A 24,238-nucleotide genomic window follows, 5' to 3' on the forward strand; every position below is an offset into this window, starting at 1 on the left:
TAGAATTGTATCGTTTGTGTTTTGTCAGGAACCGCCTCGCCTGCGTATCCTCACCACCGAGGCCCTGCTACCAAACCTCACTGATGGAGGCCCAACCTCCTCTAGTCTCCTCACACACCTTCAGCAGCTGAGACTCAACCATCAGTAAAAATGATGCTTGTTCTTATAGAAAAATGTCAACCATGTTGTAACAAGTAATGAAAACAAACGTTTATTGGTGATGAAAATGATCTAGATGATACAGTATGTGAAGGACCTTTATACACCTGGGCGGCTAAAACAAGAAACAAAAACATTGTAAAACAGTGGTAAGACACCTTGTTTAAAGCTATAACTTGGTGTGATCTCATTGTTGCAGATGCTACCATACAAATGTAGTAAGACAAACCAAATATGAAGAGTTGAGACAGAACTACATAGGCCCAGTGTATCCAGGCTCAATACACACACAACCTTTAAAAGGGTTATTGTAGAGGAAACATAACCTTACAGTTTATGGATAAATCAGGTTAAGAATGACTGTTAATCTCTTCACTCACATGCAGGGGGAAAAAAATCTGACTTGAGCAAAAACATGGTTTGCCTGGTCTCAGATCTGTTTATGCCGTTTTGCCTACAGTCATTGGAATTTAACCATCTGACTTGGCTAAAAAGCACAAACTTATCTGGGACCAGGCTATAATGTGGGGATGATCAACAGGTTAAACCATAGCATCCTCTGAACAGTCAAATATTTGTGGCATGTTCATCAGATTAGAAACTACACCAGATAATAGAAGGACATAAAAAAAAAAGGGTTGCATGGAAGAATACAAAAAGAGTTCTGACAATACAAATAAAATATCACAAAACACACACAGGATTGATGCATATTTTGGAAGTTAACACACTCAAAAAAATGTTTCAAACTATCCATCTGGGGCGCTAATCATGTTTTCAACCATGCAAAGTTTGCACCGGTCTCCCCCCCCCCCCCCAAATGGAATACAACTGTAGAATAAACTGTACAGGGATTCAGAGAAGAAGAACTTAAGGTCAAATAAAGTGATTTGTCTTTTACTTTTTTTAACAGGATGCAAACTATGCCCTTAAGATCAAAGTCTGGCCCTCAATTTCTACAACAGAATCTTAGACCCATGAATTAAGGCTGGACTCCAATCCGATTACGCTTTGTCGACAATGTACCATTTAATTGAAACAATATATGCAGCGTTTACCAGGAATGCTAGCTCCGAACATAGCCTTTAAAAGCTGCATTGTCTACAACTCACGATCGGATTGAATCCCCGCCTTCATTTCTACAGCACAATCTGTCCGAATAATTAAATCTTGTTCTACACACTTCCAAATCCAAAGACTTTCAACTAATATTCAACTCAGAGAAAAATCAAGTCAAACGATAGGTAGGTTATTGATAATTAGATCTATTGAGGACATGGAATTTAATGTGTTAATACCAACACTGCCATAAAACACAATAATACTGACCGGTATATCAGTCCTGACTAACCCCACTCTATAACCATGACTTTAAAGTGACTGTTCCATGTGAAGACTGGTAGATTGTTGTATCTTTTACACATGAGCCTGATTCACACTCCAAACCAAAAACCAAGCAGAGCTGTACAGTACAGTTTGGGTGGAACCTGTCGTGTGAAGCAGGCAATACAGTACACATAATGGCCAGCACTTATTGATACAGCGTATTGTCTGCATCCCAAATGGCACCCCATTCCCTTTATAGTGCACTACTTTTGACCAGAGCCCTAAAATGGGCCCTTGTCAAAAGTAGTGCACCATATAGGGAAATAGGGTCTTATTTTGGAGGTAGGCATGTTTTACAAACCCTGAGACACAGCAGGCAACTTCTGAGCAGTGTCTACGTAGTGCCAAGAGGAAAATATAAAGATGAACACTAAAATAACAACTTATAGACAGGACCATGATTGATTATTAGTTGCCATGATTAGTTTCAATACTGATCAACTCTCATCCCCAGAAGCGACGGTATGCCCACGTTCCCTGACCTGCAGGAGTCACTGGACTCAAACAGATCCAATAACTAGTATTCACACAAATGGTTTTCACAGAAGTACCATTTCTCAAATTAGGAAAGTAGATAAAAGACAACCAATCACCCTTCATTTAACCAGCCAACATTGTTGCCCGGTCTGATACTGGTTGTAGAGTTAAATAGCTACATAGTAAAATGTTCCATTCTGATAATGGCCTGTAGTGTGGACATTAAGTTTGGTCTGAATCTTAAAATTCAGATAAGGTAATGACATTATCCGCTAACTGAAACCATGATGACCCTAAGTATGTAAAACCGTGTACGACAATAAGATGGTGTAAATCGCTCTAGCTGGGAGTCAGTGAAAAATCTCTTTAAAGGTCTTCGTCAGAACCCTCGTATGACCAGAAAGCAAGTGTTTATCATAAGGCTCCACTTTCTTTCTTTGTCAACGTGGCACAGTACTGACTTTGCTAGTTATTCATATAAAAATAAAGTAACATTTGTTTTATTTACACATTGACAGAGTATGTAAAAGTTAATCTCTTCAGTACATTGGTAACAATATGACATTACAAAGTGGCATTGAAAACAATTCAGGTTCTTTCTGTCAAGGCTGGGAAAAAAGCAGGGTTGGGAGTCCATTTCAATTCAGTAAAAACTTCCTGAATGGACTGAAATTAAAAATGGGCATCGTCCAAAATGGCAGCCTTATTCCTACATTTCAATTTAATAGCAATTTAGCAGACACTCTTGTCCAGAGCGACTTACAGGAGCAATTATGTGCCTTGCTTAAGGGCAGATTTTCCACATAGTCGAACCAGCGACCTTTCAGTTACCGGCTTAATGCTCTTAACCGCTAGGCTACCTGCCGCTCTATATCTATGGCCCCTGTTCAAAGGTAGTGCACTATATATAGGGAATAGAATGCCAATTCAGACATACCCATGGACTACAACCCTGTTATAGGGCAACTCATAATACTGGCTTGAGGACTGAGCGCAGTGAGCGTCCCTCTTTGGTGAGCTCTCTGGTGAAGCACATGCAGGGCAGAGGGATTGCCTCGTCCCGACGGGTGATGGTGTTAAACTTGCACTTCTTCAGATGTTCGGCCATATTGGCGATGTTGGCAAACTTCCACTCGTTCACCGTACCGAAAGCCGTACTGAATCGCCACACCTGGTTCACAAAAGAGAGTCATTGAAATTCATTAGTTGTAATGAAGACATTTATATGTGTAATATAGTATGCCTGCTTGTAACGCAAAGCCTTTAATCTAATTGATTACTGTGTTAATACAGGACAGCATGCATTCAGTGGTCAGGAAATAGGAGTGAATTCTAACTTGAGATCCCCATGCGCGTCTCAAACTGTCATACATCTGAAATTTCCCATTGATCATAGATTTATGGGAAAATGCAATAAAGTAAAATTCAATACAGATGTTAATGCACATGTTTAAAATGCAGTGAGCGACTAACCTTGTTTTGGATCTGCCATGAGGAAGACCCATCTGGCCGTCGTGTGTTCTCCCAGAGAAGCACCACCATGCCTCTGGACTTGAGTAAGCTGCCACACACATCCCTCATGGTACGTGAGACCCTGGACAGCTGGCACAGGCTGAAGCCATCCAGGAAACTAGCCACATACTGTTGCACCTCGAAGGGCAGGGAGCTCAGGTGGTCGCAGGTGGAGCCGAACCGACAGGCATTCCTGGGGAGAGTTTTATCTCCGAACCGGGGAGGCATACCCGGCTGCACCCCGAACGAGCCCAGGTGTCTATCGTGGATGATTCTGGAGCCCTGCACAGAGGGACAGAAGCGTCTCTGGGAGTAGGTGCAGCCGTAGTAGGCCAGGGGACAGCGGTGCTCCAGCCAGCCGTTCAGGCCGGCGTGGATGTCCCCGTGAACGTTTTTGAAATGCGAGGAGAACTCATCCCTGCGGAACAGCTGTCCACACACAAAGGTGAACATGGTGCGCTGCTTGGTCTGGTAGCGGGCCACGCACTCCAGCACCAGGTCCAGTCTGAGAGTGTGGAAGGGGCTGGGGTTGGAAAGCTGCGGGCTGGCGTGATCACAGGCCGACGCTGAGGCGATGTCCCCCACCATGGTGTTAGTGGCCAGTATTGCCGAGGGGAAGGAGAAGGTCTGGGTACCAAAGTCGACGCGATAACCGTCTACAAACCTGCTGTCTGAGATGCTGCGGCCCCCGGGGGAATCACCCAGGCAGAAAAGCAGCGCTGCCGTGATCAGGTCTATCCCATGGAGCCCCAATGGATCGTCAGTTACCTCCAGGTCTGAGGTGTCCACTGATTTGTCCTCCATTTTGGCTCTGAACAAATAGGGATCAGACATCATAGCCCTGCGCCCGTTAAACGTAAACACACTCATCCCTCGGAGCACCTGGAGGTTCTGTAGTTTCCTCTCCAGCCACCTATCTTCGATCTCTAAGGGCAGGTGCTGGAGCACGTTGTAGGGTTCCAGATTAGGGAGAGGCATGGGAAGAGGCAGGTGGATGGGTAGTGGTGGAGGGTGGGGCCCAGAGGGCTCCCGTGGTGCTACTATATTAGGCATGGAGAGATAAGGCATCACCGGCCTGAAGTCTGAAGACCTGTTGACTTCTGAGCGTCTGGGTGGAGATCTGCTCAGATCCATCCGCTCACGTCGTCTCAAGTGATTGTGGTCGTCTCCTGTATGGTGGAAACCGTTACTGAGAGGAGGACGACCCACCTCTGCTAGACCCATCATGCCGTCCTTCTCCACCTCCTCTGAAGACTTGATTAGTTCATCGAGCTCTATCCAGTGGCTCCCATCTCCCTGTCTGCCTGTTCCGACTCCACAGTCCACGGACACTCCGCCCACTGCTCCGAGCTCACAGTCCAACTGTGTGCCACTCTCCTTCATCTCTACATTCTTCAAGTCATCATCCCTGTTCTCTCCATTATGGAGAACCCCATTTCGCTCTGTTTTTTCCCCATTTATAATTCCATTGACCAAGTTGACGTCCTTTGCACTTCTGAGAACATCCAAGGTCGCTGCTAAGTTCTTTTTGTGTACCGAAATATAGGACTCCTCATCATCCATTTCAATCACCCCATTAGTCAAAGCAGCAGCCTCATCCATTTCAACCATTCTATTACTAACTGCAGTCTCTGGTACACTTGACACGACATCAGCCATCTTTTCATTTGTTTCCACAGCTGGTTTATTATATCCGTTATTTGACGTGTTGGTGGTGACTCTGAGGGACTCCAGTAGCATCCTCTGATCTTGGAGAGCCAGGGCCATGTCTAGCTGCTCCACCACTTCAACATTGCTCAGGTACTCATAGGACTTCCTGTCTGAATAGCTCACAGGCCAACGGTTCCACTCCATGGTGCAACACACCACACTGGCCGGGCACGTCTCTAGGTGTTCAGCCATTTTGAGCCGAGCAATAGTGAAAGGGCACCCAAATCCAGTGTTGAGGCAAGGCACTCTTTCAAACGGGCATAGTAAATGATGCTCCTCCACTTTGCAGGAGTGGAAGACGGCTCCACAGACGAGAGGGCAGCCAATGAGATCACAGGACACACCAGTCTCTGGGCGGATCATACACCTCCGGTTTACACACTTCATGCAGTGGGCATGGAGCGCCTCCATCTTTGTTGTGTTGATATTCTAGATTTAAAAGGAGGAATGAGTGAAGTGGTCTGCCCTGAAATAATGAGAGAAAAAAAGGTTTCATACCGTTTTTAGTAAAGAATTAAGTCTAATTAGATGTGAACAAATTCAAGTTGAACCAGTCAGTTAATGAATAGAAAAAGCAACCAGGCCATGTCCCAGTTCCTAGAAACATCCTGTCCTGTTAAATTATCCCACTGACATAGTTCTAGGACCAGCTCTCTACCTACCAAACATGTGGCAATGGCGTCCCGTGCCTTTAAAAGACCAGCATCACATTCTATAACTTAGCACCTGCTCCCATCTCAGTCTTTCTGTTTACTAAATCTTTAAGCTGCCACATGACATTTCACAACACTCTTCTTGGGTTACAGTACATGGCCACAACACACCAGTTCTAGGATCTAGCCTAAAGGACCATGACCTTTAACCCCTGGCTGACGCTGTATGAAGCCAGGGAGGAAGAGAGAAGCCCAACTCTGTGGAAAATCTGTCTCCCTCCAGCAGGTGTTTTGTCATTGTTCTGCCCACCTAGCAAGGAGTTTTTGTATGGAAGTTAACAGCTTTTCTGCTACGTGAGCTTTATTTGACCAAATAGAAGTTTAGTAATCCTTAAGTCGTTACGAGTGTACTGATACAAGTAACATTGCGGCAACAGAGAAAAAAACAACTTTATATCAGAGCTCTCTGGAGATAGCTATGCATATTCGTGAAATCAGGCTAATAGCATAGCGTCTCTCTCCATTGAATACAGGCAGTTGATGTCACCAACCCTCATCAAATATTTACAAAAGGATTACAATAATGCGATGCATCCACCACTTCGAAGAAACGATGGGCGGGAGCTAGAAAGCCCACCGTGCCGCTTTACGGACTCCCATTATTAGGGCGGAGAGACATTAACACGGAGTGTACAAAACAATAAGAACACCTTCCTAATATTGAGTTGTACCTCTGCCCCTTTTGCCCGCAGAACAGCCTCAATTTGTCATGGCATGGACTCCATAACGTGTCGAAAGTGTTCCACATGGATACTGGCCCATGTTGACTCCAATGCTTCCCACAGTTGTCAAGTTGTCTGGATGTCCTTTGGGTGGTGGACCATTATTGATATACACAGGAAACTGTTGAGCATGAAAACCCCAGCAGCGTTGCAGGTCTTGGGAGAGCATGGCACTTGCAACACCAGGGTTGTGGGTTCGATTCCCACAGGGGACCAGTACGAAAAAAGTATGATAATTTTGAACTCACTACTTACTGTAAGTCGCTCTAGATAAGAGCTTCTGCTAAATTACTCAAATGTAAAAATGGGTGGTGGGCCATTCTTGATACACACAGGAAACTGTTGACAAAAACCCAGCAGCGTTGTAGTTCTTGACACAAACTTGTGCGCCTGGCACCATAATCATACCCTGTTCAAAGACACCTGAATATTTGGTCTTGCCCATTCACTTTCTGAATGGCACACATACACAAACCATGTCTCAAGGCTTAAAAATCCTTATTTAACCTCTCTCTTCCCCTTCATCTATACTGAATGATGTGGATTTAATAAGTGACATCAAAGGGTCATAGCTTTCACCTGGTCAGTCTGTATTGGAAAGAGCAGGTGTCCTTAAGGTTTTGTACACTCCGTGTATCTTGTTAGTATATTCATAATATTTTATGAAACAGACGGTTCAGTGGCCTTACTGGCCTGCTCAAAGCTTGATGACAACAAAACCTGGTGACCTGTCTAGGCAACTGTCAGCCAACCATGTATGTAAGGGGAAACGTTACACTGCCAGTCTTGACTGGGCATGACTGAGTTGTCTGGCTTCACAGGCCTCATGTCAGATTGCGCAAGATAAACAAAAACAAACGACTAGCTAACTAACACAAGTAACACATCGTAGTAACACGCTAACTGGCTATTTAGATGAACACAATAGCAACACAGTTAAAGAACTAGCTAACTAGTTATTTTTGCCACTGGAAAGTGTAATGTCCGGCCTACTTAGTGGTTAAACTTTTTTTTTTTTTTTTTAACTCTATAACGTTAGATTACTAGCAACACCAACCAACTTTAGCTGTGCTAGCTAGCGGCTAACAGACCCAATATTGATTAAGGGGTGAAAATTAGATGGAGGTTGGATCCGGCGGCTCTCCAAATGTCCAATTTTAGCCAGCCACTGAGCTAGCTAAAGTTAGCTTGGTAGCTAGCTATTTAACTAAAAAAACATGTCACAATACCATTTGACTTACCCGTATTAAATAACGATACAGCAAATCGTTGATATCTGGGTCTTGTCCTTATATTCGGCAGTAACACTAGCCACACACAATTAACTAAAAGTTCGGTAGGTAATATTGTAGCAGCTAGCTAGTCAGCTACAAATATTGACGTCGTCTCTTCCGCCTCGAGTCACTATTGTGACTTCTGCTGTAAAATGCTAGCAAGATCATCTGTGACTAGCTGCTAATATCTACAAGTGGCGCAAGTTGATTGCGTCATCATTCAGCGGACCCGGACCACAGCGAAGTTTGGCTAGAAATGTGCGCCTGAAATAGATGGGGAATACCCCAAGAATACTTAGCGAGCTACATCTCCAATAAATATGTTGTTTTAGACATCGAAAAGGTCAGAAATAGTTCAATTAAAGACAGCTCTTTGAAATACCTTTATTTTTTTCTTTACAAAAAACACTGAAAACCCATATGTTACAGATGTTTTCAGTTTTATACCACATCTTCAAAATCCCTGATTTCTACACTGATATTTTATATACACCCAAAAGTACAATAAATTCATGGTTTCCTCTTTCCTTATCCAACATTTTAATTTGTGTGGGTGCACATGCAAGCATGAAGTGAGTGTAGTGGTGACTGGAGAAGTGGGTATACTCAGTTTGCCAGAAATTTACCAAAAGGCAACACAGGGTGAAAGAAAGGCGCCATGTGTGAAAAATTCTATGAGAAATTGTGACATACACTTTGAATGGACTAATATGATAAATCTCATATTGGTCTTTCACAATCAGGCCAACCCAATCTGTACTGTGCAAGTAGGCTAATAGAAGGGTTTAAGCTCTCAAAGTACATTTTTCAAAATAGAAAAACACAATTGGATGTTCTAAGACCATAACAATGCTTTAACCACATCCAGAGACACCCTTTTTGAGGTCTGGGAAAAATCGAAGACATTTGTATTTTTGAGTGTAGTTATCCTTTAATTCAAGTGAACAGGCACCTAGCACTGCTGCTTTGTTAGCAGTGTTTCTGTAGCACATGATGGAGAAAACAAATGGCCACTGGATTAATGCAAATAATCATACAATCATTCTGCCAGGTAGGCATAGGCTACTTTGTAGCTAGTTAACATTTAATTGTGAAGGTTTTTGGGAAAGACTACCATCTACCAGAAGATGTTTAGGCCTATCATTAGCATCACTATATTTGTAGTGTTCCTTCATTGTTTGAAATCATAGAAATGTGGAGGCAATTATTTTATAAAGACTTCTCCTGTACTTCTCCTGTACTATTGGTTTTCTTTCAACTTCCTTCCATTGTCTAGCAGCCAAAGGCATTATCCTAGTCATATTATCAACCCATGATTGTTGTTGCACCTTTAGATCTTTAAAAATGTCTAACTTATATTTCCATCTCTGCCCATTAAACCCGGTGTGCATTTTAGAACAGAGTCTTCCCGCAAATTCCATTTTGGAACATTAGTGTATATCCTACAGCCTTGAGCACATTGCTGCACCTAAAATATGAAGAAATAATAGTCTATCAACATTTTAAGCTAAACATTCTGATCTGTTCCATCAGCCGTATTAATTGATACGGCGTATACCTCCCCTATACTACTTCAACACACATTGTGGGGACTAAGAAGTGAGTATACACAATGCCCACTGAAAAATAAGTGTGTATACGGCATATACTTGCAGACACCCTCCACTACACCACTGCATGCATGTCTGTGCATGCTTGCACTTGTGTGTCTGCCTTTGTAGATGTATGTATGAATCCCCCGTTTGACATCTGTTCTCATCGCTTGGACTACTGGTCTGCTCGGCTATCTTAGGAGGCTACCTCTGAGATGTGGTGTATATTGGACAGAGTGAGCTGAGCAGCCTCCTGTGCTGGGTAAGAGTGTCTGGTTCTCAGCCACAGCCTCCCGAACACTCCAGTGATCAGCAGTAGGACCACCAGCAGTCCTCCCAGGACAAACGTCTCCACCGAAAGCACACCTCCAGAGTCTGCAGGGCAAGAGACCACGAGTCAAAGATGCAGGGATGTGTTGTTAGGGCACAACGTTAGCAAAACACAGAAGTAGGAAAACATTTTGAAATGGAAAACATAAGTAAGCTGTTCAACATTTTGGAACGTTCAGATAGAAATACAGTTGAAGTCGGAAGTTTACATACACCTTAGCCAAATACATTTAAACTCAGTTTCACAATTCCTGACAGTTAATCCTAGTAAAAATTCCCTGTCTTAGGTCAGTTAGGATCACCACTTTATTTTAAGAATGTGAAATGTCAGAATAATAGTAGAGAATGATTTATTTCAGCTTTTATTTCTTTCATCACATTTCCAGTGGGTCAGAAGTTTACATACACTCAATTAGTATTTGGTAGCATTGCCTTTAAATTGTTTAGCTTGGGTCAAACGTTTCGGGTAGACTTCCACAAGCTTCCCACAATAAGTTGGGTGAATTTTGGCCCATTCCTCCTGACAGAGCTGGTGCAACTGAGTCAGGTGTGTAGACCTTGCTCGCACACGTTTTTTCAGTTCTGTTCACAAATTTTCTATAGGATTGAGGTCAGGGCTTTGTGATGGCCACTCCAATACCTTGACTTTGTTGTCCTTAAGCCCTTTTGACACAACTTTGGAAGTATGCTTGGGGCCATTGCCCATTTGGAAGACCCAAACTTCCTGACTGATGTCTTGAGATGTAGCTTCAATATATCCACAACATTTTCCTTCCTCAAGATGCCATCTATTTTGTGAAGTGCACCAGTCCCCCCTGCAGCAAAGCACCCCCACAACATGATGCTGCCACCCCCGTGCTTCACGGTTGGGATCGTGTTCTTCGGCTTGCAAGCCTCTCCCTTTCTCCTTCAAACATAACAATGGTCATTATGGCCAAACAGTTCTATTTTTGTTTCATCAGACCAGAGGGCATTTCTCCAGAAAGTACGATCTTTGTCCCCATGTGCAGTTGCAAACCGTAGTCTGTCTTTTTTTTAGGGCGATTTTGGAGCAGTGGCTTCTTCCCTGCTGAGTGGCCTTTCAGGCTATGTCGATATAGGACTCGTTTTACTGTGGATATAGATACTTTTGTACCGGTTTCCTCCAGCATCTTCACAAGGTCCTTTGCTGTTGTTCTGGGATTGATTTGCACTTTTCGCACCAACGTACGTTCATCTCTAGGAAACAGAATGAGTCTCCTCCCTGAGCGGTGTGACAGCTGCGCGGTCCCATGGTGTTTATACTTGCCAAAACTATAGTTTGTTAACAAGATATTTGTGGAGTGGTTGAAAAACGAGTTTTAATGACTCCAACCTGTAAACTTCCGACTTCAACTGTACACATGCATTTCAATTCAGGTCTGTCTCTGCCATGTAGAATAAGGAATCATCTTGGCATTTCTATCTACAATGTTTAACAATATTTGGCTCCTGAATTTGTCTCTGTTCTTATTGGACAAGCTCATGTTAGCACCTCCCTGTTTCACTCTAATACAAAACTTTTATATCTGCTGAACACAACCCAGTACAGTATGTTGGTGATAATAAATAAAGGGCCTATATTGTGAGACTTACTCAGAGTGGGTTGGTCACTCTCAGGCAGACGTCGCCTGATTGGTCCATAAGATACTGTATGGGACATGGCAACATCTCTTCTCATCCGCCTGGAGCTATCCTCAACAGAACAGTTCTGTTACATGAAGGGACAAATGTTAAGGTACAACAAGCATTTGTATAGCTTAGTATTATCACAGCATTATTATCCTACTTACTTTTCCTTTTACATTTTCCAAAATGATCACATTTCTTTAATTAATACCAGTTGAAATAATAGGACTGTAAAAATTTTAAAAAGGAAAACAATGTTTTCATTGTCTTTATTTGTGACAGCAGTAGGCCCTTGCTATATACTAGGGTTTGAACAAGCCAGTGAGCATCATCTGAATGAAGAAAGGGGGAGGGATCACTCACAGGCTGACAGACCCCAGGTGTGTTGTGACAGATCTGAACATTGCAGTGGAGAAACACATCCTTGTAAGAGCTGCCCACGAACTTGAACATTTGTATCCTGAACATAGCCTCTGGCCCCTGTCCATTCTTCAGCACTGTCAACGTCTGTTCGTTTGACAACACGGGGCAGCTGAAACACACACACGAGAGAGAAAGCCAGAGAGAGAGGAGAGAGAGAGAGAGCAGGCAGTGGATCGCATCAGTATCAGAGGCAGCATGTGCAACCGTTGAATAAGATATCATACATTTTAGAATGTGTTGGTTAATCAAATCCATTACAATCATTCCTGGTATGCTATACTAACATCTGAAACAAAACCCAGACAAAGAATATCCATTTGCTTGTTTACATTAAACATAACGTAAGAGCAGAGCACTTTGTGACTGTGACATAATCATCTTTCATAATGGGAAAGTATTAGGATTATGGGAAAGACAAGGAAGATCCTCTTAAGTGTTTTCTTCTCAGATGTAGTAAACAGAAGTCCTTGTGCAAGTCTTTGCTGTGCTGTTGCTAACAGTACAACATATGTTGTCAAGGACATGCACAGTTGTTGATCTGGGACCTAGATCACGTGACGGGTCTGAGGTTGTTGTGTTACCCACAACTCTTAAGTCTAAGCATTTCAACAGCTCTTATTTCATATTTCAACAACGCCATTCCCAGAGGATTATGTGCTGGTGTCAAGTGTGGTTGATGTGTGACACTACAAAAATATACAGGTCATTCGGAAAGTATACAGACCCCTAGACTTTTTCCACATTTTGTTACATTACAGCCTTATTCTAAAATGTACAAACTACACACATTACCCAATTTCTTTTGCACATTTATTTATACTTTTTAAATATCACATTTGCATAAGCATTCAGACCCTTTACTCAGTACTTTGTTGAAGCACCTTTGGCAGCTTCTTGGGTATTTATTTTAATTTGACCTTTATTTAACTAGGCAAGTCAGTTATGAACAAATACTTATTTTCAATGACAGCTGATGAGAGAACCTTCTAGAAGGACAACCATCTCCACAGAGGAACTCTGTCGCTCAGTCAGAGTGACAATTGGGTTCTTGGTCACCTCCCTGACCAAGGCCCTTCTCCCCGGTTGCTCAGTTTGGCCAGGCTCCAAACTTCTTCCATTGAAGAAGGATGGAGTCCACTGTGTTCTTGGGGACCTTCAATGCTGCAGAAATGTTTTGGTGCCCTTCCCCAGATCTGTGCCTCGACACAATCCTGTCTCGGAGCTCTACGGATAATTCCTTCAACCTCATGGCTTGGTTTTTGCTCTGACATGCACTGTCAACTGTGGGACCTTATATAGACTGGTGTGTCCTTTTCAAATCATGTCCAATCAATTGAATTTACCACAGGTGGACTCCACTCAAGTTTCATCACATCAAGGATGATCAATGGAAACAGGTTGCACCTGAGCTCTATTTCGAGTCACATAGCAAAGGGTCTGAATACTTATGTAAATAAGGTATCTGTTTTTTCTAAAAACCTGTTTTTGCTTTGTCATTATGGGGTATTCTGCATAGATTGATGAGGAAAACATTTAATTTAATACATTTTAGAATAAGGCTGTAACGTAACAAAATGTGGAAAAAGATATGCCTCCGTAACACATTTTTGAATTCTAATAAACAGAATGAAGAGCAATATGTGGTGACAGGGCATATATAAACTTTTCTTTCTTAAAATGTCTTTCTTCAAAATGTATTTCTTTCTTAAAATACCTGTCCTTAATGAAGGTGTACTGGATGTTGCTATACGGGTCGTTGGTTGGGGTAGCCCAGCATCTCTCCACACGCAGCAAAAGATGAGCCGGTATCTAAGAGAGAGAGAGAGACAAACCGGGACTGCAGTCAGTGACTAATTGACACCCCCCTACACACAAGTAGAGAGAGGTGTCTCCAGGCCTACACTGCACTCAGTAAATATTTTGACCAAGTCAGCAGGTCAACAGATGTACAGATAAAGAGAGAGTAAACAACAGTGGGAACTAGGGTTTCTTGGAAGCCAAAGATGGAGCAACAGACAATCACATTGGATCAGGGCCAATATACTTGACATGTACCGTATGTCTATTGCCAGGGCCAAAGACTGGTCTTCAGCGCAACACTCACTAAAGGTGCTCATCTTTATCTAGCAAGAGGGAGAAATGTCTCAACCAAGGTAAGCTTACAGTTAATTGGGCCTATTCTAACATTCAAAAGCTGCACAGAAAGTTACACCACATTGGTTGGTACTTCAGTTAACTAGCCTAACTAAATATCTGCTGGTCATGATCAGCTCTGATTTCATATTGCAACAACACCATTCCTAGAAGACTATGATGGTGTCAAGTGTGCTTGCAATGACAATAAGAAAACAAATCAGCCTGGTCTCAGACTAGAAGTAACATAGTAAATGTAAATCCGGGACACTCAAATTAGTATGATATGTTACGTTTGGTATGGTTACATAAGACAGAAAGTTACCACCTTGCTAATGTAACGGATGTGAAACGGCTAGCTTAGTTAGCGGTGTGCGCTAAATAGCGTTTCAATCGGTGACGTCACTTGCTCTGAGACCTTGAAGTAGTAGTTCCCCTTGCTCTGCAAGGGGAACTACTTTGTGGAGCGATGGGTAACGATGCTTCGAGGGTGACAGTTGTTGATGTGTGCAGAGGGTCCCTAGTTCGCGCCCGGGTATGGGCGAGGGGACGGTCTAAAGTTATACTGTTACACTAACGTTAGCCACAACATACTAGCTTAGTAACGGTGCGCGTTAAATAGCGTTTCAAATCGGTGACGTCACTTGCTCTGAGACCTTGAAGTAGTAGTTCCCCTTGCTCTGCAAGGGCCGTGGCTTTTGTGGAGCGATGGGTAACGATGCTTCGTGGGTGACTGTTGATGATGTGTGCAGAGGGTCCCTGGTTCGCGCCCGGGTATGGGCGATGGGACGGTCTAAAGTTATACTGTTACACTAAAGTTAGCCACAACATATTGTAATTCATAACATCATACGTTTTGCACATTCGTAACATTGTACAAATTGCAATTTGTAACATATCATAAGAACTGGATGATAGACATCCACAAATTAATACATACCATGCAAAACGCAACATGTCATACTAATTTGGTGTCCTGGATTTACATTTACTATGTCACGTCTACCCCTGAGCCCAGATTGGAAAAAAATACAACAGATTTCAAACAGAATGAAATCATATGATGACCTTTACCATGAAAACTTTAACGTAGATGTTGTCTTCCAGTGTCAGTGAGGGAACAGTGGTCCACTTGTCTTCAAAGTCCTTGTCTTTATATAGCAACATGGACACAGAGAAGTTCCCATCTTCTGTGTTCAGAGTGATCATCCTGGACAGAATAGTAGAGATTGTACAGATGCAGTGCATGAGTTACAGTTACGAGTCCAAAATTCGATTAGAAGTGATTGGATTGATGTATTCTACAAACTGCAAGCACTACATAGAACATAAAGCGACCTCTTTTACATCAAATCAAATTATATTGGTCAAATACACATATTTAGCAGATGTAATTGTGGGTGTAGCTAAATGCTTGTAGATTAAGACTCTGAATAATGTTAATGAAAGTTTAAACCATGTATTGATGAACTCGTAACGAAAATCCATAACCCTTTTTAAAGGCCATAACTAGACATCTTACTTGACATCCACCCTGATCATGTTTTCCCCATTAGGTTGCTGGACCATGTAGTTTATTGGGTAGCGGCAGACAAACGTGATGTTTATGTAGTTCCTTGTGATGACATCCAAATCGTTGTTGCGTATAGTGTTAATGAACATAATGTGTGTATCATCCGATGCCTAGAAAGAGAAGTATGAATCGTTATTGTGGATGGGGCAACTTTGGAAGCAAGTCAACGAATCACTTTGGAAGTAAAGTGCATTCGGAAAGTATTCAGACCCCTTGACTTTTTCCACGTTACAGCCTTATTCTAAATACCCCATAATGACAAAGTGAAAACAAGGTTTATAGATTTTTTGCATATATAAAAAACTAAAATTGAGCTCAGCTGCATCCTGTTTCCATTGACCATCCTTGAGATGTTTCTACAACTTGATTGGAGTCCACCTGTGGTAAATTCAATTGATTGGACATGATTTGGAAAGGCACACACTTCTCTATGTAAGGTTCTACAGTTGACAGCATTACTTCTGGAGGAAACATGGCACAATTCCTATGGGGAAGCATGGGGGTGGCAGCATCATGCTGTGGTGATGTTTTTCAGCGTCAGGGGCTGGGAGACAAATCAGAATCGAGGGAAAGATGAATGGAGCAAATTACAGAGAGCTCCTTGATGAAAACCTGCTCCAGAGTGCTCAGAATCTCAGATTGGGGTAAAGATTCCAACAGGACAACAACCCTAAGCACACAGCCAAGACAATGCAGGAGTAGCTTCGGGACAAGTCTCTGAATGCCCTTGAGTGGCCCAGCCAGAGTCCGGGCATGAACCTGATCGAACATCTCTGGAGAGACCTGAAAATAGCAGTGCAGCGACACTCCCCATCCAACCTGACAGAGCTTGAGAGTATCTGTAGAGAAGAATGGGAGAAACTCCCCAAATGCAGGTGTGCCAAGCTTGTAGCATCATACCCAAGAAGACACAAGGCTGCAATCACTGCCAAAGGCGCTTCAACAAAGTACTGAGTAACTAACGGGTGTGAATATTTATGTACAGTGACTTGCAAAAGTACTCATCCCCTTGGTGTTTTTGTTGTCCATTTGAATTACAACTTGTAATTTAAATGGATTTTTATTTGATGTAATGGACATACACAAAATAGTCCAAATTGGTGAAGTGAAAAAAACAAAAAAAAAAAAAAAAAACAAAGGAAAAGTTGTGCGTAAATATGTATTCACCCCCATTGCTATGAAGCCCCTAAATAAGATCTGGTGCAACCAATTACCTTCAGAAGTCACATAATTAGTTGAATAAAGTCCACCTGTGTGCAATCTAATTGTCACATGATCTCAGCATACAGTTGAAGTCGGAAGTTGACATACATTTAAACTCAGTTTCACAATTCCTTACATTTAATCCTAGTAAAAATTCCCTGTCTTAGGGTCAGTTAGGATCACCACTTCATCTTAAGAATGTGAAATGTCAAAATATTAGTTGAGAGAATGATTTATTTAAACTTTTATTTCTTTCATCACATTCCCAGAGGGTCAGAAGTTTACATACACTCAATTATTATTTGGTAGCATTGCCTTTAAATTGTTTAACTTGGGTCAAACGTTTCAGGTAGCCTTCCACAAGATCCCCACAATAAGTGGCCACAAATGTTCTATAGGATTGAGGTCAGGGCTTTGTGATGGCAACTCCAATTCCTTGACTTTGTTATCCTTAAGCCATTTTGCCACAACTTTGGAAGTATGCTTGGGGTCAATGTCCATTTGGAAAACCCATTTGCGACCAAGCTTTAACTTCCTGACTGATGATGTCTTGAGATGTTGCTTCAATATATCCACATCATTTTCCGTCCTCAAGATGCCATCTATTTTGTGAAGTGCACCGGACCCTCCTGCAGCAGAGCACCCCCACAACATGATGCTGCCACCCCCGAGCTCCACGGTTGAGATGGTGTTTTTCGGCTTGCAAGCCTCCCCCTTTTTCCTCCAAACATAACTATGGTCATTATGGCCAAACAGTTCTATTTTTGTTTCATCAGACCAGAGGACATTTCTCCAAAAAGTACGATCTTTGTAACCATGTGCTGTTGCAAACCGTAGTCTGGCTTTTTTAATGGCAGTTTTGGAGCAGTGGCTTCTTCCTTGCTGAGTGGCCTTTCAGGTTATGTTGATATAGGACTCGTTTTACTGTGGATAGCAGCACTGAGTTTGAAGGTAAGCCTTGTAATACATCCACAGGTACACCTCCAATTGACTCAAATGATGTCAATTAGTCTATCAGAAACTTTTAACAACATTACATAATTTTCTGGAATTTTCCAAGCTGTTTAAAGGCACAGTCAACTTAGTGTATGTTAACTTCTGACCCACTGGAATTGTGATATAGTGAATTACAAGTGAAATAATCTGTCTGTAAACAAAATTACTTGTCATGCACAAAGTGGATGTCCTAACCGACTTGCCCAAACTATACTTTGTTAACAAGAAATTTGTGGAGTGGTTGAAAAATTAGTTTTAATGACTCCAACCTAAGTGCGTGTAAACTTCTGACTTCAACTGTATATACACCTGTTCTGAAAGGCCCCAGATTCTGCAACACCACTAAGCAAGGGGGCACCACCAAGCAAGTGCACCATGAAGACCAAGGAGCTCTCCAAACAGGTCAGGGACAAAGTTGTGGAGAAGTACAGATCAGGGTTGGGTTATAAAAAAAAGATCAGAAACTTTGAACATCCCACAGAGCACCATTAAATCCATTATTAAAAAATGGAAAGAATATGGCACCACAACAAACCTGCCAAGAGAGGGCCGCCCACCAAAACCCACGGACCTGGCAAGGAGGGAATTAATCAGAGCGGCAACAAAGAGACCAAAGATAACCCTGAAGGAGCTGCAAAGCTCCACAGCTGAGATTGGAGTATCTGTCCATAGGACCACTTTAAGCCGTAGACACCAGAGAACTGGGCTTTATGGAAGAGTGGCCAGAAAAAAAGCCATTGCTTAAAGACAAAAATAAGCAAATACTTTTGGTGTTCGCCAAAAGGCATGTGGGAGACTCCCCAAACATATAGAAGAAGGTACTCTGGTCAGATGAGCCTAAAATTGAGCTTTTTGGCCATCATGGAAAATGCTATGTGAGGCGCAAACCCAACACCTCTCATCACCCCGAGAACACCATCCATCCTGCTGTGGGTATGTTTTTTTATCAGCAGGGACTGGGAAACTGGTCAGAATTGAAAGAATGATGGATGGCGCTAAATACAGGGAAATATTTGAGGGAAACCTGTTTCAGTCTTCCAGAGATTTGAGACCGGGACAGAGGTTCACCTTCCAGCAGGGCAATGACCCCAAGCATACTGCTAAAGCAACACTCGAGTGGTTTAAGGGGAAACATTTAAATGTCTTGGAATGGCCTAGTCAAAGCCCAGACCTCAATCCAATTGAGAATCTATGGTATGACTTAAAGATTGCTATATACACCAGCGGAACCCATCCAACTTGAAGGAGCTAGAGCAGTTTTGCCTTGAAGAATGGGCAAAAATCCCAGTGGCTAGATGTGCAAAGCTTATAGCGACATACCCAGAGACTTGCAGCTGTAATTGCTGCAAAAGGTGACTCTACAAACTATTGACTTGGGGGGGGGGGGGGGGGGGGGTGAATAGTTATGCACGCTCAAGTTGTTTTTTGTGTGTCTTATTTCTTGTTTGTTTCACAAATTTTGAATCTTCAAAGTGGCATGTTGTGTAAATCAAATGATACAAACAAACCCCAAAAATCTATTTTAATTCCAGGTTATAAGGCAACAAAATGTGAAACATGCCAAGGGGGGTGAATACTTTCACAAGCCGCTGTAAATGTGATATCAGTTTTTTATTTGTAATAAATTTGCAAACATTTCTAAAAACCTGTTTTTGCTTTGTCTTTATGGGGTATTGTGTGTAGAATTATGATATGTTTTACATTGTTATACATTTCAGAATAAGGCTGTAAAGTAACAAAATGTGGAGAAAGTAAAGCAGTTTGAATATTTCCCAAATGCACTGTAACTGCAGATTGATAACCATGAAAGGGTGAGCTAGCACACGCTACACGTCCCAAACCCTGCTACATTCACCAAAAGTTACCCCTCTTCAGCAAACTCTTTTCTTAATTTCCTGTGACATACTGTTAACATAAATATCAAATTGAGTAGCTGGCCAGCCCATGCAAGATTTGGTTCTGGGTTCCAAGATGACTCTTTCCCCAACCACAGCGCCTACGTACAGTAGGCAGCAGCACTGTAATTTCCTGACACTATAGAATGTGTGAGTAATACAATTCAAATGTTTAGTAGAAGACTACTGACGTAGGCAGAAACCATAAAGAGGGGTTGGATGAAAAGGTTGTGACTGGGTTGTGTCCGGATCCCCGTTGAGAGCAACTGGAGGACTGGTCCCATGGCCATTGAGAAGGATGAATTGCCCCTTGTCCCTACTGTCCAGTACTGTTTTATTACCCCAGGGTAAATACACAGGGCCTACTGTCTGACCCACATAACCTGCGTCTTAAATAGCAGCCTATTCCCTACATAGTGCACTAACGTCTTCATTATTCTGTAGGAATAATGCTCTGTTCACTAACTTTGGGTTAATTAACAAACTCATGCAATTTGACAGAGAGACCACAATGATTATGGCAATGGGTGACAAAATCTTCTAGTCCAATTTATTTTGGAGAGTCATTACATTCCCACTTGCTATTCTCTCCAGTCCTGTCTGTGGGGTTCAAGAGGGTCTACTTCTACCTCTCAAGGTGAAAGGAGGAGTGTTTGGTAACTATGGCATCCCCTTCTTTTCCCAACAGTGTCTAATCCCAGAAGCAAAGCGGGCTTACTACTTTCACTAGGGCTGGTTTGCTGAAGCAAAAGCCTTGTAAAACCTCAGAGGGTAGAGAAAGGGGGGAGAGACCCGACCCGACCCCCCCCCCCGCACACACACAAAGCTGTGTTAACCTTTTGCTTGCTTTACAAGAAATGCCTCTGTGCATTCTAAGCAAGTGTTTCAATGACACTCATGGTCTTGAGTACAGATTTATACCACGCCAAAGTTAAAATTGTCCTCGGAGCTGTGCTCCTGCCACCACTGTATGAGACGCGGCTGGGAGGTAGTATAAAAGGGACGACTACAAAGTGGGCCAATGAATTATAGCCTGGCTATTCAGCAGGCCTGAAAACACGCTCATTTCCATGTCAATCCAGATTATTTAGAGCTCCCACCCACTTCGCGCTGCTTTGAATAAAGTCCAGTGGCTCTTAGAAGGGCAAAGGAACAACACTCCCATTTTCTTTTAAATATAGGCTACTCATCCCTCCCCTCTCTCTTTCTCTCTGTCTGGGTCTCTCCCTCACGCTTTTTTTGACAGATTATTGGATCATTTCATTGCAGGAAACTGATAGCGGAGGCCCATGTACGTAACTTATAAAGGAAAAGAGGTGTTATTCATGCTAGTTATTATGAGCATTGCGTGTATCTAAACTCCCATTGAGCTCCCCCAATTAAAGGGATACTTCGGGATTTTAGCGTAATGACTGGAAGGCTATCGGTATATACTAGCATGCTAGCAGATAGCACAATGACTGGAAGTCTATGGGTAACGCCAGTTGCGAAACTACATCTAACTTCCTCCATGCTGGACACAGAGACATAAAAAGTCCTTTTTCCTGGCACAAACCAGTGCAGAGAAGTTCTACAATACTACACCAGGGGTCAGGCCAGAGCTCAATACAACAGAAGTGCATCGTAAAATTAGATAATTTACTGTGATGGGGATTTTATGTGGCTGGTAAAAGAGATCCAAACTGTAGTTTGTCTCTATGTTACTGGTGCTTATGTTTGTCTTCTTTGTCAGGGTTGCTCTGAATGACAAAGGTTACTACTTTGTTTACTTTTCGGATTTAAATCCTTCATAGTTGGCGTAGACAAGTGAATCTTAATCTCCCAAAGCAATTATCAGAGAATGGCAATGAAATTCCCCAAGTATGAAAGGGCATTTCTAGGGGGGAAAAGCTCAAAGTCTTACCATGATTGTCCCACAGTCAGAGAGATTAGTCTTGATACTGAAGACATAGTCATCTTCAATCTCAACACCACGGCACTCTGGGTCATTTAGGTGCAAATCCCAGACCTAAGAAAGAGAGGAAGGGACCTCACTAGAGCGCTACGGTAGACCCACCTGACAGCCTTAATATTAAAATGTTGATTTGGTTCTTGTTGTTGAAATGACTAGAGAACACAGCAACACAGCACAGCACACAGGCAGTGATTTATTATATCAAACTTCACAGTGAGTTAATGGTAGGTAAGCTGTAATATAGAGAAATATTGATTCAGGTTGACACTGAACTTACATAAATGGGTGGCAATTTATTGAGGAAGAAGGCACTGGGAATGACCACCTCCATCTGGTCATTGGTGCAGAGGACAGTTTCATTGAGCTCTAGAAGAGAGGAAGGGGTCAGTGGGACAATATTTAAAAAATCCTGTCCCCCTGACCCTGACATGATATCAGATCATCTGAAATATGTTACAAATTTGAAATGTGATGCATTGTTATTCCATTTTTGCAAGTATACAGTTCAAGAGTTATTTATAAAATAGATTTATCCCAGTTATTATGAAGGGCAGTTGTGACATCAATATGGTCACGGAGAAATTACAACTACAGATTCCATTCTCCGATATGTTCCATCCCAGACTCCAAAATCAAAACATGTCAAAACAAGTCAAAACATGATTCTGGGCTCCCCCTCTATTATATATGTGTTCACTAGATTACAACAGGTGCTTATTGTTTAACAAGACCAACCAACATTAAGACCACATCAAGAAATACCCCCCCCCCACACACACACACACACACACACACATTACATCAAGTTTTGGGACTTATAAATTAATGATATGTACCCATTGATTCTTGAAGAATCCAACATATAAGCTTGTTTAACTCCAATGTTTGTAAACAACGTAAAGGTAAATAAAGGCTGTGTCGCCTCAAAACGCATTTAAAACTATAATTTTGATAGCATGAATGATCAGTTCTTGCATCCATATCTCCGTCTATGACTTTGAGTGGGTACATTTCTCCAGGCCATCCCTCAGCTTTTTACCAAAACAGAGGCGGGGTGTCGCTTTGTTATTGTTTCAATTAAGGATTCTAGATGTAAACTTGAGATTTGCCTACGAATTAGGTTGCAAACTCCTAAAACGTTTCCCACAATTCCCTGGTTTTTCAAAAATCCTGGTTGAATAAATTCCAGCTTGGAGGTTACTATCAACTTATTCCCTGCTGATTCCAGAAATCTTGCAACTGGGGTTTCTGAGAAGAAAACCCCCAGTGGATTTGGGGGATTTTTGCAACCCTTCTCATGAAGTAGTTGAACTGAACTCACCCTCCTCCTCGGGCTCCAGATACACAGCAGAGGTGACTGTCCTCACAGCGAGCAGGAGCCAGGCTAACACCAAACTGGCAGGTGTCATCTTCAAAGGGACTCGTGTTCTCTGGCTTCTCTATGGTCAGATACTCCAAACCTCAGACTACGGTCTTCTTGGCCCTTTCCCACAGATCTGTGAATCTTCGAACCTATTCACCAAAGTGTAGCTGTCAGGTTCAGACGTAGTGCCCACTCTCAGTGCAGTCCTCCAAACACAGCTCTAATGAACTAGGACCGAGAACCAGCCTCCCTCCCTCCCTTTCTCCAGACCTTAAAACACTAGCCTGAATGATGTCCCCACCAACAATGAGATTCCACACATGAATAGGGGGAGCCGAGGGGAGTCCAAGGTAACACACATAGATTTGCATCCCAAATGGCACCCTATTCCCGATATAGTGCACTACTATGGACTCTGGTCAAAAGTAGTGCACTATGTAGGGAAACGGGAGCAATTGGGGACGTCGCCATACTACTGGGCCGTGGCCGGCGATGCCCTCTTCGTAAACATTGCACTACGCAACTACATCGTCTTACTACGCACATCAACAAGCAAACTCATTAACATGTCAACAGAGACAATATGACAGGGGTGGTACTGCTTTTTTATCTGCTGTCTTTTGTCCATGCGTTTTTTTTTAAAGGCCATGGGGAAATCTTTACTGCTGCGTGGACCCCAGTCAACGGTGTTTGTCCCAAATGGCACCCTATTCCCTATAGTGCACTACTTTTGACCAGGGCTCATAGGGAATAGGGCGCCATTTGGGATGCAGCCCGTGAGAGGAAAAGAAGGTCTGCTGATGAGTCAAGGGCAGTTCACTGACACTGGCAATGGTCTAATTCTGTGTGTGTGTGTGTGTGCGTGTGTGAGTCTGTGTGTGAGTGAGAGGCTGTAACAGACAAGGAGCACCACAGAGGAAGAAGCTAGAAAGCTAGAACATGAGGAACATTTGATGAAAATTATTTGTAATTTTTAAAAGTTGACTTTACAGGCAAAGTTTTACGGACATGGAATCCGTGCTTTTTTCTCTCTTGCAAATAAGACTAGCTGAACAGTTAGACTGATTGTCTGTCATTATCCCAACCGACAACCAGCTTCAGTTGATCCTCTCAACGGAAGAGATACCCGCAAAACATACAAAATACACTCATGCTGTAAAAGACAACAGCTTCCTT

At 42.5% G+C, this 24,238-nt stretch overlaps 3 protein-coding genes across 5 annotated transcripts in view; 1 reads left to right on the plus strand and 2 right to left on the minus strand.

The window, feature by feature from the left end:
- si:ch73-242m19.1 (uncharacterized) overlaps positions 1-1,059 on the plus strand; it is a 28,422-nt gene extending 27,363 nt beyond the window's left edge. The window contains exon 43 of the mRNA XM_031828236.1: positions 29-1,059. Coding sequence (XP_031684096.1) covers positions 29-148 — 120 coding nt within the window. The 3' untranslated portion in view covers positions 149-1,059. The remainder of the gene's footprint in view (positions 1-28) is intronic.
- LOC109894256 (F-box only protein 30) lies at positions 196-8,181 on the minus strand. 2 transcript variants are annotated; one of them, XM_020487597.2, is made up of 3 exons: positions 7,921-8,181; positions 3,496-5,673; positions 196-3,193 (listed from the first exon to the last, which is right to left on the minus strand). In XM_020487597.2, the coding sequence occupies exons 2-3, from the start codon at positions 5,653-5,655 to the stop codon at positions 2,990-2,992; spliced, it is 2,364 nt and encodes a 787-aa protein (XP_020343186.1). In that variant the 5' UTR covers positions 5,656-5,673; positions 7,921-8,181; the 3' UTR covers positions 196-2,989. The 2 variants fall into 2 exon arrangements, with proteins under 2 accessions (XP_020343186.1, XP_020343185.1); XM_020487596.2 differs by having other exon boundaries at positions 3,496-5,710.
- A 142-nt stretch (positions 8,182-8,323) lies between these two features.
- On the minus strand, positions 8,324-23,292 carry si:dkeyp-110a12.4 (alpha-tectorin). Of its 2 annotated transcripts, none has more exons than XM_031828572.1 (9): positions 23,021-23,292; positions 21,977-22,065; positions 21,649-21,753; positions 15,601-15,761; positions 15,153-15,288; positions 13,660-13,754; positions 11,886-12,054; positions 11,490-11,604; positions 8,324-9,920 (listed from the first exon to the last, which is right to left on the minus strand). In XM_031828572.1, the coding sequence occupies exons 1-9, from the start codon at positions 23,106-23,108 to the stop codon at positions 9,742-9,744; spliced, it is 1,137 nt and encodes a 378-aa protein (XP_031684432.1). In that variant the 5' UTR covers positions 23,109-23,292; the 3' UTR covers positions 8,324-9,741. The 2 variants fall into 2 exon arrangements, with proteins under 2 accessions (XP_031684432.1, XP_020343188.2); XM_020487599.2 differs by having other exon boundaries at positions 21,977-22,122; positions 23,021-23,284.
- Positions 23,293-24,238: the final 946 nt, after the last annotated feature.

The sequence above is a fragment of the Oncorhynchus kisutch genome, linkage group LG7, assembly GCF_002021735.2.
Source record: "Oncorhynchus kisutch isolate 150728-3 linkage group LG7, Okis_V2, whole genome shotgun sequence".
NCBI lineage: Eukaryota > Metazoa > Chordata > Actinopteri > Salmoniformes > Salmonidae > Oncorhynchus > Oncorhynchus kisutch.